General features: G+C 38.0%; 1 protein-coding gene across 1 annotated transcript; it reads left to right on the top strand.

The window, feature by feature from the left end:
* The first annotated feature begins 2,645 nt into the window (after positions 1–2,645).
* C4H5orf34 (chromosome 4 C5orf34 homolog) lies at positions 2,646–13,197 on the top strand. Its single transcript, XM_014261779.2, has 12 exons — positions 2,646–2,947; positions 3,194–3,283; positions 5,432–6,072; positions 6,680–6,775; positions 7,866–7,989; positions 8,809–8,900; positions 9,111–9,180; positions 9,478–9,648; positions 10,067–10,155; positions 10,878–10,970; positions 11,801–11,841; positions 12,585–13,197. Exons 1-12 carry the CDS (start codon positions 2,753–2,755, stop codon positions 12,776–12,778), a joined length of 1,896 nt encoding a protein of 631 aa, XP_014117254.1. The 5' UTR covers positions 2,646–2,752; the 3' UTR covers positions 12,779–13,197.
* The last annotated feature ends 254 nt before the right edge of the window (positions 13,198–13,451 follow it).

Here is a 13,451-nt window from a genome sequence, read left to right on the forward strand (position 1 = left end):
ATCCAGGAACTAGGATACTAGGAATTGTATATATAGAGAACAGCTCAGGTCAAGTTTGTAATACAAATTTTTTCCTCCACTGGAAATACTAAAAATCGTAATGTGAGACTTTTGTTCAAACTAATGTAGAAGTTTATGGTCTTTAAATATGAACTTTGTAAGTGCTTTCAGTCTTCACTGCAGCAGGGAAAAATGTTTTTAACTTTGTCCTGCTGCATAAGGAAAACAGGATAATCTTTTTGTGATACACTGAAGTCTTTCCCACTTGTCTTAAAACTCACAGAACTTCAATATAAGCTAGCGAATATGAGAAAGCAAAAGAAAGCAGCAGGTTTCTCACTGCCAAGATTGCCCTGTCTGCTGCTTGTCAGCCCACTCTTAATCACCCATTGTTCTGCCTATGATAAAGTAGAGTCATGAGAGGTTTAAAGGTTATTTCACCTGAATTTTAGCATTTACAAATTTCAAATGCACTATAAAAGTGTAAAAGTGTTTCTCATCTACAGTTTTCTGAACAATGCCTTGCAAATGTACAACCTTTTTAAAAGATGTATTTTCTTAATGGCATAAGGGTAAATCAGTGTGAAGGCATAGAAGCATGGAAAGCAAAATTTGGGGGAGATGTGAAGCGAGGTTCTTTAGCACTGGTTCTGAAAAGAAACAGGCTTCACATTTGAATTTGAGCATGAGACCCAAGCTTTGCAGATCAATAAAAATATGCATGCTATTTCCCACTCTTGATAAATTAATTATGATTAAGCAAAAATGTTTAGTTCTTGAAAATCACACTTTGTTTAAAGTATTTCAAAATGGGCTGCAAGAGTTGTTGCTTTGCATGTGCTTTGCTGTTCAGTGATTTTCATATCCAGAAATGAAGTCAGCTTGTTCTCAGTATTTTTATTTTAAATCTGCAAAGTTCTTGCTACTTTGGCTTTTTTTTTTTTTTTAACAGATGAGGTCACTGCATTTCAACTGTTGAGTTTTAGAATAATTGTACCACTAAAGAGAAGCAAGATTGGCCCAACCACATCAGTTATCACAGGTATCAGAAACTGCACATAGGCAGGATTTTTTTTTCAGTACAATACTTAGTTGTGGTGCTGAATGTCAGTGACACTTGGTCAGGTTTGTACTGGTAATCTTTATTTCTCACTGGGACATTACTTCCTTATCATATTCTGCCTTTCCTTCCTACTACACACAACTCATTGAATTACTGACAGCTCAAGTTTGCAACTTCTCTCTGTCTGAATTATAGTTCCAGTCATCCAGCTGATGTCTGTGGATCATTAGTTGATACAGGAACAGAAAATTACATTCCAGCCAAAACTCAGGGAAGATGCTACACTGTACCCTGAACTACTGATTTGCCACCTCTACTTCAGCCTGGGTGACCTACTTTCACAGTTCCTATGCTGAGGGCTCCAACCAGAGCAGTGAAATTGCCAGCAAAATATAATGCATCATCCATAAATAACAATATTCATAGCTCATTCATAATCCCAATATATACTTGGAAACTTGCTTCGGGCAAGTACTGAATAGAATAATACTCATTAAAAAGGGATATTGTGAATAGAGCCTGGTTATTTTGATGTATGGCTGTGTCAGCAGCCACTTGACTGGGTGTTGATCTATGCTGAGATAACAGCTGTTGAGAATGGAAAATTGTACTGAATGCACTCAATCCGTGATAGCACTAATCTAAGAAACCTGTACTTCCCTAAGCAGGTAAGGGACAATCGTTACAGTTAAGAGAGACCATATGGACTAGTGTGGATGTTCAACTGCATTTTCTAAGTGCTGGGAGTGGGGGTTGATAATAATTGTCACTTAGCTATGAACTATGAATCCACTTGAAACAGCTCGGGTTAAACTGTAACTATTGGTGGGGGATGGATGGTGTATACAATAGTCAGAAAAAGGCAACTCGGCATCATATTAAAATTGTCCTTTGGCATCTTGGTCTTTCTCTCTGTTCAGATAGGGCTTCTACTGCCCAGTTCTAGGTACAGACCTGTGTGTTGGCTCATCCTGCCCTGAGTGAATGAGTGAACGAAAAGGAGCTGTCACCAGAGAATTATCTATCTGTAGTCTGTCTCCGGGCTATGTTGTAGATGGGCAGACTATCTCCTGATTTTCCAGAGGTGCTGCTGTGGGGAGGGAGGAGCGAATGCCCAGTTGCTGAGCTGTGTGCTGGCTGCATAGGGATGCAGGAGAAGCAGTTCTGTGGGGAGCCCTGCTCTGCAGCGGGGCACCTGCTGAACGAGTGTCTTTTGGAGAGGCACAGTTGTACTGCTTTTATTTCCGGAGTAGCAAAAAATGTCCCACCTCCTCACCCCCCTCCCCGTTTTCAGCAAAATTTAAAACTTATTTTAAAAAGAAAATTACAAAGACACGGTGTGCAGTTCTTTCAAGCTTATTTTACAAAGGTGTGTATCGAATGCGCTCACCCATCATGAGAGAGCATGAAGGCGCGGTAACCTCACGGACATATTGAGTTGGGGAGGAGCTCGAGAGCGGGACGGGAGCAGCTCAGGAGAAGCTCGGGCGGAGTTCGGCGGTGATTCGGCAGAAGTTTGGGCGGAGCTCTGGCTGGAATTCAGGCGGAGCTCGGCGGGAGCTCCGGGCGGAGCTCAGGCAGGAGTTGGGGCGCTCGCCCCGCCCCGAGGTTCCCGCCGTGCGGTGGCGCGGCCGCCTCAGCCGCTTCGGCCCAAGCAGCGTCCGCCGTGCGGGCTCTGCCTCCGGTGCAATGGAGGCGGAAAGGCTGATGGTGCTGTTCGGGGACGACTCGGTGGAGGTGCACTACGCGGGGGGGTCCCGCTTGCTGCTTTCTCCTTGCGGCTCCGAGTATCTTTACGAAGCGGCGCTCCCCGCGGCCGCCCACCCGCTCCAGCCGCCGGAGACCACCCGCCAGCGGGTCGCCTTCGTCGTCAGTGCCTACCGGGTATGCGGTGGGCAGTGCCTTTGGGGACGGGAGAGCTGTCCCTCGTCCCTGCGCCGTCCCTGGGAGCATCCCTTGGGACGTGCCAGGGTTGCCTCCTTGCTCGGGAACGGGGCGGCCCGAGGATCCTCCCGAACAAGGAGAGGGTTTCATAGCCTCAGCGCCACAAAAATTATTAAATCAGCATAAAATGTTATCACTGCATGTAAAAACTCGTAATAGGGTTTGTTTTTCTCTGCACTTCAACAGGAACAGCTTCTACGAGCGCTAGATTTCCGGAACACATTTTCTTCTCGCCCGTACTTGCCTTCACGTCTTTTACCTCCAGAACGAATAAAGGTGGGATTACACATTATGTGTGTAATGCTTTCGTAAAACAAACTTCTCTAACGGATTTAATGTAATTTCACATGCGTGTGTGTGAGTACAAGCTGCGATTTGGCTAATGGAGCTGTCATCTTTCTTAAATTTCTGCCATTTTAAATTACACTTTAACTGTTACTTAGACCTCTGTTAATGCATTGTCTTTGGAGAAAGAAACACAAAAGTTTGTTTACTCCTAGCAAGGGTAAAACCTAGGATTTTGTACATTGATACATTTTAGCGGTAGAAACTTTTCGGAGAGGTCACAGTGCAACAGGATGGTGTTTTCCGAGGCAGTCAGATCTCCCCACTGAGGTACCTGTGTAAATGCCACTGGGGTCTGTGAGAGGAATGGGACAACGTGTCCCTCTGTGGGAATGGCTGCTCCAGGTCAGACTGAACATCCATGCAGGGACAAAATTAGCATTTCTGGAAGCTCTACTCCAGATCAGCATCTCTCTGGGTGTTCAGTGTCTGCACAGCATGGTCAGAGTCTTAAGATAACTGATTAATAAGTGAGTTTTACAGCTTTTAGACTGACCATTTATTAGTAACACCCTTCATGCTGATGTTTAGCTGCCTAAAGCACTGTCATTCAGTGTCATCCTATACTTAATTAAAAGACATCAGTCCTTACCAGTCTTGCATTCACTGCAAAGTACAGCAGCAAAGAGCTGATTATCTGTTCTTAGCAGCAGTAAGTTCCACCTTCTTTCAAGCCCTGAAAGATCTTGCTCATCTGGAGGTTGGCTGAGTTTCTAGACTGTTTTACTTACAGCATTCCTTGTGACTACCTGCTTCAGGATGCTGAAGGACATAACTTCTTAGGCCACAGCAAGCTTACTATGTTGGTTGGCTTCTCCCTCCCCTTTTTTGTTGCTTTGGTTTCTTCCCCCTCAGTTTGAGAAAAACTCCTGCTTTTCTTAAAGCCAAAATAGTCTTCTTAGAACTCCTGAGATTGTCCTTCTCCAGCAGTTTACTGTCACTTTATTGTTCTGTGGCCTGTTACCAAACAGTGCCCATGTTTTCAAAGTCCTGGCTGCTTCCCACACTTCAGCAGTCCACCATAATAAAGTAAGATAATAATAATAATAATAATAATAATAATAATAATAATAATAATAATAATAATAATCTTTCAGCTCTCATAATGAATTTTTAATGAGCCTGACAGGCCTGCCCAGGGCCTTGCAGAGTTAACCTGAGGCTCGAGGCCTGTTACTACCAGTGACAATACTTTAATGGGCACAAAAACACTTAGACTGCATTACTTGCCTTATGCTTCAGTTCAAAACAATCCTGTGCTGTGCTTAGGCTTTCTTTTGGCCAGTCCAGCCACCCACATGTCTAGACAGCTCCATGAGGGGAATCTTGTCAGTGGTCTGGCCTGTTCAGAACTGCAGCTAGTATACAAAATGCAGGTTAACTGTGAATATATATTCAGTGTTATTACTATATGTTCAGTTTGCTCTTGTTCCATTCCTAAAACTTTCAAACATTTCATACTGATTAAACTGGTGATAATCAGGTTTTTTTTTTGTGATTAAACACATACAGGCCTGGTGAGCTCTGAGTGTGTTTTCATGGGACTGAGAATTACAACACCAGAATCCTGGCTGGTGGCAGTCAGCTCAGAGCCCATCCTCCTATATAGAAATACATGTATTTATAACTATATATAGTTAGGATTGTTTTTCCCCATTGAGATCACATTATGTTTATGGAGCCTTGTTGTCTGGTATTGATTATTTTTTAGTGTCCTTTTGCAATTCTTTATCAAATTCACTGGTAATTGAAGTGAACAAGATAATTTGGACATTCTCTCCCTTGTTTCTGAAGAAGCCATTGGAAACACAAATATGTGGTCACTTGCCCATGTACCTTACTAATTTATGATTGGATTAAATTAAAACATTATTGCTAGATAGAACTCCGATAATACAGGAGGAAGCAGATATGAAGATTAGATGGTTTACTTCCTCTGATAAATACAGAGCAACATTTCTTGCTATACATCACTTTGCAGAAGGACTGAATTAATTTAAATATAAATGCTCCATTGCAGTTTCTGGGCAGCAGGTCATTTTTATCTTGCTGCACATTCCAATCATTTTCTTGTATTAGATTCTTCTCAGTGATATCTTAGAAATTAAATGGCCTGACCCTGTGACAGCTGATCTGGCAAGATGTTTGGACAATGGCAGTGTGAAGATCTCATCTCTAGATGGCTATGCTCACCTTTACTTGTCAGAATTGCAGCAAGAATTTACAGTGGAGTTCTTATGCAAAGTCAGCCAGTCATCTGCAGCATCCTCATGCTCCTCTGAAAAGAACAGCAATTATCAAAGTGGACATCAGTGTGGAACACCAGGTGAAAATTCTGACTCAAGAGCCTCATTAAAACAAAGAATACAAAATAGGAATAAACATGGTTGTGCTGAAGGAAAATACAGGGAACCAACCAAACCAAAGGACCAAAGCGATGGAGATGGAGTCCCTTTGTTCCACACAAATTGTTCTTCTGAATACACGTGGGTTACACAGCATTGGACTGTTTCCTTGTGCCCACAGGAATGGAAATATCCTTTGTCCTTGGCACTAAAATTCTGTAACTTAGATACTGTGGAAAATGTAATGAAGACATATGAGAAAAACAGCTGTACCACTGTTGAGGGTGATGTTTTGGCAGACCCTGAAACACATGAAACAGTTTCTTGTTTACCTACAGCTTTGCCACTCAGCTGCAGAGCCCCACATCTACACAGGTAATTTAAACTGTTTACTTTGTGGTTGTTAACATAAGCTTTAAAATTCTGCAGATTGGAACTTCAACTTCTAGTGAAAAATTGAATCCTAGCTATAAAAAAAAGTTTTAAATTACTATCAGTTGTGGATTTTTTAGGAACTTCTTGAAACATGACATTGTAAAACCAATATTCTGTAACTTACTGTAATGAAGCTATAGTAATTAGTTCAGATTAAAAAAAAATCCTGACATGCTGTATGAATATGTACATGAAAAAGAGAACATTGAAAAAAAGAAAAAGGTTTTGTATAGGGGTGGGTTGATTTTTCCTCTTCAGTTTTGGAAAGATAATATTTCTGAGGTGGGCCAGTGGCACATCACTAAAAATACGAAAAAATCATTTGCAGGATGGAGAAGTTTCATTTGGTAACTAAAGTGGATCACCAAGGAATTGGAGAACTCTGAGAATATGCGTCCCTTTATCTTTTGAATGTGTGCGTGCATCAGTTCTAGCTGTAGAAATTATTACCAGCAAACACACACACACACACAAAAGAACAACCAACACATGGATTTCTAACCTCACAGAAGCCAACTGAGGCTTTCATTGTATTTCACACACACAGGTGGACATTCTGTGACTTCTTTCAGAATGAAGATACAGAGAAGTATTTATTCCCTCAACTAATTCAAGTTGTGTGGCACCAGGGTGTTTTCTACAGGTAGGAGATCATTTGTGTTATCTTGAAGATGTTATTTGTATGGGAATTAAAATCTAACATGAAATGTCTTGCTTTGTTCCTCTCTCACTCTTGGAGAAATGGAACACAATCTTCATGTCGGAGTCTCTTTGTTTCAGCTGTTTGTTAATTTGACTTCACATTTTCTAGCACGGTGTATTTTCAGTCTGAATCTGAAATCGTGTTTAAGTGATCTGGTTATCTGATTTCTTAAAGGTTTACTGGACAGCCGGAGTTCCCACAAATTTCACTTACAATAATAGTACTTGGTTTCTTTGCAAATTAGTTTTCTCCTTTTGCTGCTGAAGATTTCATAGTTTAGAAATGTTTGTCTTGGTGACCTACATAATTCATATGTTCAGCTGTGGAATTTCCTGGCAAGTCACATTGTCCATATGGCTAACAAAAGCAAAAACAAAACAAACAAACAAAATTAGAAAAAAAACAACTTTCAAATTGAAATTGCTACAACTGCTATTAGCACCTGACCATCTTTGATAAAATACTTTTAAAAGACATCATCACTGGTGTTTAAACCTTTCTGCTGAGTGTTCTTGATTTTTCCTCACTGTAATTCCTAAACTTTCATCTCATCTAAACAAAATGTTTAGCAACACTTCAGAGTTTTTTCAGAGCTTTTGTTCTCAAGTAAGACCTTCAGATTGTTCAGGAATTGTTCAGTCTGGCAGTTTTCTGTGTACACCAGGTATGGCTGGTCTACTAACAAAGTTGGATTTTTCTTTTCAGGACCACTATGTTTTGTGGTCAGTGGAATGAGCAACTCTTGAGAGGTGTTTACCTCAACACAAAAAATGTTTTCCTTAGCTTATTTAAATCCCACCTCCATGTACTTGTGCAAAGAAAGAGTCTAGTAATGTTAATATTCTGTGTTAAAATAGTTTATTTGTATTTGTATTTATTCTGCTGTTTGCAACACAGTAGAAGTTTTTCACATGTGAGTTACTGAAAATGTGTTTCTGCTTATTCTTTTCTTCAGGTGTAATAACCTGTTTTGCTTGTCCAGTGACACAGCATTTTAAATACTCCCTTACAATCTTGTTATTTTTCTTAGATTTATCCATGGTAGGACAAACATCACAGAAATTTACCCTGGTGATGACTCATTTTTCAAGTCAGAGGGATCATTTTTGGGAAAATATTTCATACGTTATGCAATCCAAAAAGGAACAAAAAAGGTACAAAACTATTTAAAAGTTCCAAATTCCTTAAAGTTAGCAGCTTCCTTAAGACATTTGGCTACGCAATGCTTAGTGAAGTCCCTATACTGGTAATTACTATAATGCCGCATCATTCATACAAAAAGATGAGACTATTCTTTCTCTTTCAGAAAGTATTTTTGTAAATTTTACACAATAAGAAAATTCTTCTTCATTGTAACTTTTATCAAACTCAAGAGTAAGATTCTACAACAACCATTTCTCATTAATTTAGAAGTTTAGTCTTGAAGCTAGTGTACTGATTAGAGTTTAATCTCTTTGTTCTTGGAAGTGCTTTCCTACTGTAGGAAGACAGAACCTACAAGATGCAGGTTTTGTTCTGGCTTTGCTGCAGACCAGCAGTGCTGTGCTGGCAAAAGGATTTTGCCTCTGTGTCTGTCTGTTAAGCTCCCCCAGAGGAGAGATCCTCTCAAGGGCTAATGTAACACCTTGTATTTTTAAAGCAGAATTAAGGATCAGATTTGTACTCTTGGAACCCAGCCTTTAACTTGTAGTCAAACATTGCCACTCAGTAATGACCTGCAGTTTACTGTCTAACAAGAGAACTTCCTGGTTCTTACTGAGTGTAAAGAAACTGAATACTTCAATATTTCTTTGCACAGACATAGGATTAAGGATATACTTTTCTATGAGATATTTGTCTGTGTTCTGTGGCAGATTTAAATGTTATTATAGTTGGCTTCTGTGAGGTTAGCAATTTCATAATTTTTAGTCTTAATTCTGTTTTCATGCTACAGTACCTGAAACTATCTCATCTTCTTTCTGCTCTTTACTCAGGTGGAAGAAAAGATGTATTCAGTGAGCAGTCTACCTCCAGATGTGCCAGGACACCCATACTCTATATCCTCCATTATTACTCAGGCAACCAAGTAACTTTACCTATGTTACATTCATTCCACTGACTTAGAAAAGACAGGAGTTAAAATTACACAAAACACATATTATTATTTTAACTATAAAAATTAAAGGAAGTTATCTTAGCACTAGGATCTACCTAAACTTACAAAACAAAATTTGCAAGTGCTTAGAAGACATAGTAGGAATTAAATGCTTAATACTTTGCTTTTTTCTCTCCTCAGAATACTTCAGTATTGCTGCAAAACAAAACTGTCATTAAGTCATAATTATTTTCTCTGCTGCTGGAAAGTGGTATGTAGCTGAAAATTTATAAATCTTGCAGTGTTATAAGGATAATTATACAGGCTATAGGGAGCAGGACTTAATCTAGGGGGAAGAATGGTGAGTGTATCTTCACAGACTGGAAGGCAGATATATGGAAACCAAAAACACGCATTTTAAATTTCTATTTATATTTATATTTCATAATGAAGAGAGCTGGTTGTGATCTGGAAAAACAAGTGAATTAAAAATCTGGAACAGATACAGACAGTCTTAACAACATAAACGGCCTTTCTTCAAGTTTTTAATGTATTTGTTTGTTTCTAGGTATCTGAGACTGATGGACGAGAAATGTTGCCAGTTTTGCTGCATGAAAAGGTTATTCCCAGCATAGGAAGACTGCTTGTGTACTCAGATCATAAAGTCCATGCTGGTTTTTGGGATGGGATGACTCTGACTATGATTTGGGATTTCAGCTCTTCCTGTAGTGAGATCGAGGTAACATGTGACTTAGAGGAAGGACTATTCCTAAAACTTTCCATGAAAAAGTGTTACTAGGAAACTAAAGATAATATCAAGCAAAACTTCTGATGCCAATAAAATACAAAACCAAAAAATAATTGAAAATTCTATAGATTTGGAGACATTTTTACACAGTTTTAGAAATAGTTTATTCTTGAATAGCACAAAGTAGGAGTTGGGGCTTTGCCAGGTGTTTTTCCCCTGCGTTTGTCATAGCAGACTATGACATATCAGATTCTATCCCTAGCAAAACACATACTTGGAAGTTTTTTTAAGTGGATTGTTCATAGATATTTAATTCTTAAATTGGCATACTATACTTGTGGGTTTTTTTTTCCTTTGGACTGCAGCAGAAAATTAATATTTGAGTTGTTTTGGTTTTTTTTCTTCTAAGATAAATGAAGATGTAGGCTGGTGTAAGTTAACCACTCCTGATGGGCTACAGCAGCTAATACAAATAAGTCATCCTGGGGTCTATGAAAGGTAATTTAAATTAATCATTTAATTTTAACAATTTAAATATAAAAATTATTCTCTACAAATCCTCTTATATGGAGAAACAGTATTTACTGACAATATACTGGTGGGGATGGACCAAACATGTAATGATAAAAGCTCTATTTTGCTTCTAGCAAAGATTCAAGACCTGTATGACTCAGGGCCACTGCATGCTGTGATTCCATTATAACTGTTATGGCAATGTCTTTTAAAAAAATAACTAAAGCTGCAACTTAGCATTTACTTCAGTGGATAAAAAAAGCCCAAACACATTTGTCCTGTATAGAGCTGATATAAGGAACTGAACAGCACTTTATTCAATTTTTACTTATTACAGATACTGACCTCCGCCTGCAGATTGCTTTTTCTAATCTGCTTGCTCTAATTACAGACTCATTATGGGAATCATCAGAAGTTTTCTGTGTTGCATTTTAGTAAGCAGATCGTCACAAACAATAATTAACACTTGTCCACTATTCAATTTTGTTATAATTTACTCTAACTGTATAGATCTAAATATGAAGAAGATTCTAGACAAAAAAATGGCAAGGCAAACTAGGAAAAAAGCTAGATTTTGAATCATAGCTTTTTCTTTCAGATCCTGGTGTATTCTTTAGTGCCTTTAGTTTTTTGCTTGAAAAGATATATTTATATGAGTTTATTTCTCATATAAATAACTACTTTTTTGAATTTTCATGTTAACACAGGTACATCAGAACAGTAATAGAATGGTGCAGAAGTTTGAATGAAAGGAAAGAGATGGCTGAATATACTTCACACTCTGTAACTGAAGAAAATTGGTATTCATCTTTATCTCAAATAATTGACTATAAATAATGTTGAAAACAAAACTCAAAAATATTATAAGCTTTTAATCTTATATCTTGCATTTTCTAATGGTCAAAAATGAAATTTTATTTTAAAAGTCCATTTATTTTGTATATGGTTTCATATTTTTCATTCAGTGTTTAAAACATTCAGTGAGTTTCAGGTGAAGGTTGTTTCATTGAGCTTTGGCTGTCTTACTTAAAAATCAGAATTATGGTGTCTTTGTCAAAGGACAATTAATGTTACAAAAATAGTGTCTTGCAGTGAAAAGAAAAGATACCAGACTAAGAAAGATGGCTTTTAATGGAACACTAAGCAGTCCAAAACACTACTTTGAACTGCCTAATGACACTTGTATCTCTTGCTGACATATTTGTCCTTTTTAGTACATGCTACTGACCAAATATCTACTGCCATCATCTGCACACATATTGAGATATTAAAAATGTGTTAATTGAAATAAATTACAGTTGCACTTGTTACTTAAATTATAGCAGATTCAGCTGATACATTTTTATAGCTGATAAGCTGATGAAATGAAAATTCTATCTATATTTATACATACAGCAAAGAGACTATTCTTAGAGCAGAGACCCAGTTTTAGAAACACAAGTGATTGGCAAATGTCAGCTATTAAATACTGGTATCAAAGACAGAGAAATTTTTTTTTTCCACTTGGATTTTGCTGATCTAATTCTCAGTATTGCTAGAAACTGTTAAAAATTAAAATCTGAAGTAGAAAATATCCTTGAGAACCTTTTATGATACTAAATCATTTAAGAAACTTTATTTTCTTGGACAGGTCTGCTGATGCTGAGCTTGAAAAAATACAGAGATTTAACTGTATCCTTTCAAAAACTGTAAAGATTTTTTTCACTTTTATATTCTGCTGTTTATCTGCATGTTCAAATCTGTACTTTAGATCATCAGAGGTTCTCTGTCCTAATCTTACCTTCTATTACTGTCTCACTTCTTAGAACAACCTCATTTTCGTACTTGCCTGTTTTGTTTTATCACTTATTTTGTGTTAAAGATAAGGGAAAAAAAACAAACAAAAACCACAAAAACAGTGTCAAAGCACAAAACTGAAATGAAAAGTCACCAGAAAACAAAGCCCTTTAATGTGTATTGCAGCAGTTTTGCTAAGAGTCATCTGCTGATCTGTTCTTGAAAGAGGAACAACACAGTTCCCTTTGGGTATCTTTCTGTTTATCAGTTACCTTAGTATTGTTCTACCTTAGTGTTGTGTTGAGCTAGCTCAAAATGTGCACTGTGCTGAATCTGTTTAAAGCCACTCTATAATTGTCTCTAAGCCAGTGTTCAATTCTATTAGTATGAAAAGTGCAGGCTTTAACACCTGTTTTCTTTTCAAAGTAACTTTTGGATAAATTGAAGTCTAAAGGACATTTTTCTATAAATGTTGTAGACGTTTTAAGTAATAGTCTTTTTCTTTTTTTAGCTGTATGTAATTTCCATACTACAAAATGTGAGACTTGGCAAAGCAGAATGATGAATATAAATGCAGAGACTAATTTTTCTTTTTAGGAGGAATACTCTGAAACTTTTTCTTAACAAAGTAACACTAGTTTTATTAGACAGTAGCAACATTCTGAAAAGGACATCTGCTGCAAAATCCAATCCATCTGGTATTGCTGTCAGAAAAAAAGAAAACAGGGTTGAGACGGAAGAACTCAGTGAAGGTTGCGTCTTGGAGGCTTTGGAAAAAACTTCTAAAGTCATTCAGGATATTGAACGCCTGCTTGCTGCTTCTGGGAAGTGAAGCCCCCAGGCACATGATGCCCTGTATTCCATGTCCTCATAGAAGCTGTCCCAGCTGTGTCTGGGGAGACTCTGAGGGGAGAGAGGAATGAAGGCTGAAGCAGAGGGACAAGTTGCCAGTATATTTCTGGGGAAGTCTGTCAGATGCTAGTGCAATATCAATAATAACACCAGTGCTATGTTTGGTATAGGAAAAGAGAACAGTTGAGATAATGGAGCACTGCTGTATGAATAGGTCGGGCCTGACCTGACAGTGTTGCTTTTAATGTATGAATATATGTTTGAATCAATTTGATTAATGGATCACTGCTGAAATGAGCAGCATAGACACGGGAAGTTTTCAGTGTAAAAACGTGCTTTTATTCAGATGTTTACACCAAGAAGTCTTAATACCGAATAAAATGTTTCCCAAACGCTTTCTATAGTGCTCTCTTTGAGTAAATAAGTACTAATTTCAGGGCAGAAGACACTTCTCTGCTCTATGGCATGTCAGCAGCGCACGATGTCCTTAGTAATAACACTAAGCCCTCATAATTTATGTTAGAAACATATAAATATTATATTATCATAACTGATTTACCCCCAGCACTTAAAGGAGCCAAAACGCGAACTCCCAAATCCTATATTTAATAATCCTGGAAACATCTTTCCCTCACAACCAAGCCCCACTGGCC

The sequence above is a fragment of the Pseudopodoces humilis genome, chromosome 4 (assembly GCF_049639895.1).
Source record: "Pseudopodoces humilis isolate 2021_Gansu_Grassland_sample_001 chromosome 4, ASM4963989v1, whole genome shotgun sequence".
NCBI classification, from domain to species: Eukaryota; Metazoa; Chordata; class Aves; order Passeriformes; family Paridae; genus Pseudopodoces; species Pseudopodoces humilis.

What these genes read in the sequence shown, in the direction of transcription:
- C4H5orf34 (XM_014261779.2), top strand. Translation starts at nt 2,753, where the DNA reads ATGGAGGCGGAAAGGCTGATGGTGCTGTTCGGGGACGACTCGGTGGAG. An exon ending in AGAGCCCCACATCTACACAG is followed by an intron (nt 6,073 to 6,679) that starts GTAATTTAAACT and finishes TCACACACACAG; the next exon opens with GTGGACATTCTGTGACTTCT. An exon ending in CTTCCTGTAGTGAGATCGAG is followed by an intron (nt 9,649 to 10,066) that starts GTAACATGTGAC and finishes TTTTCTTCTAAG; the next exon opens with ATAAATGAAGATGTAGGCTG.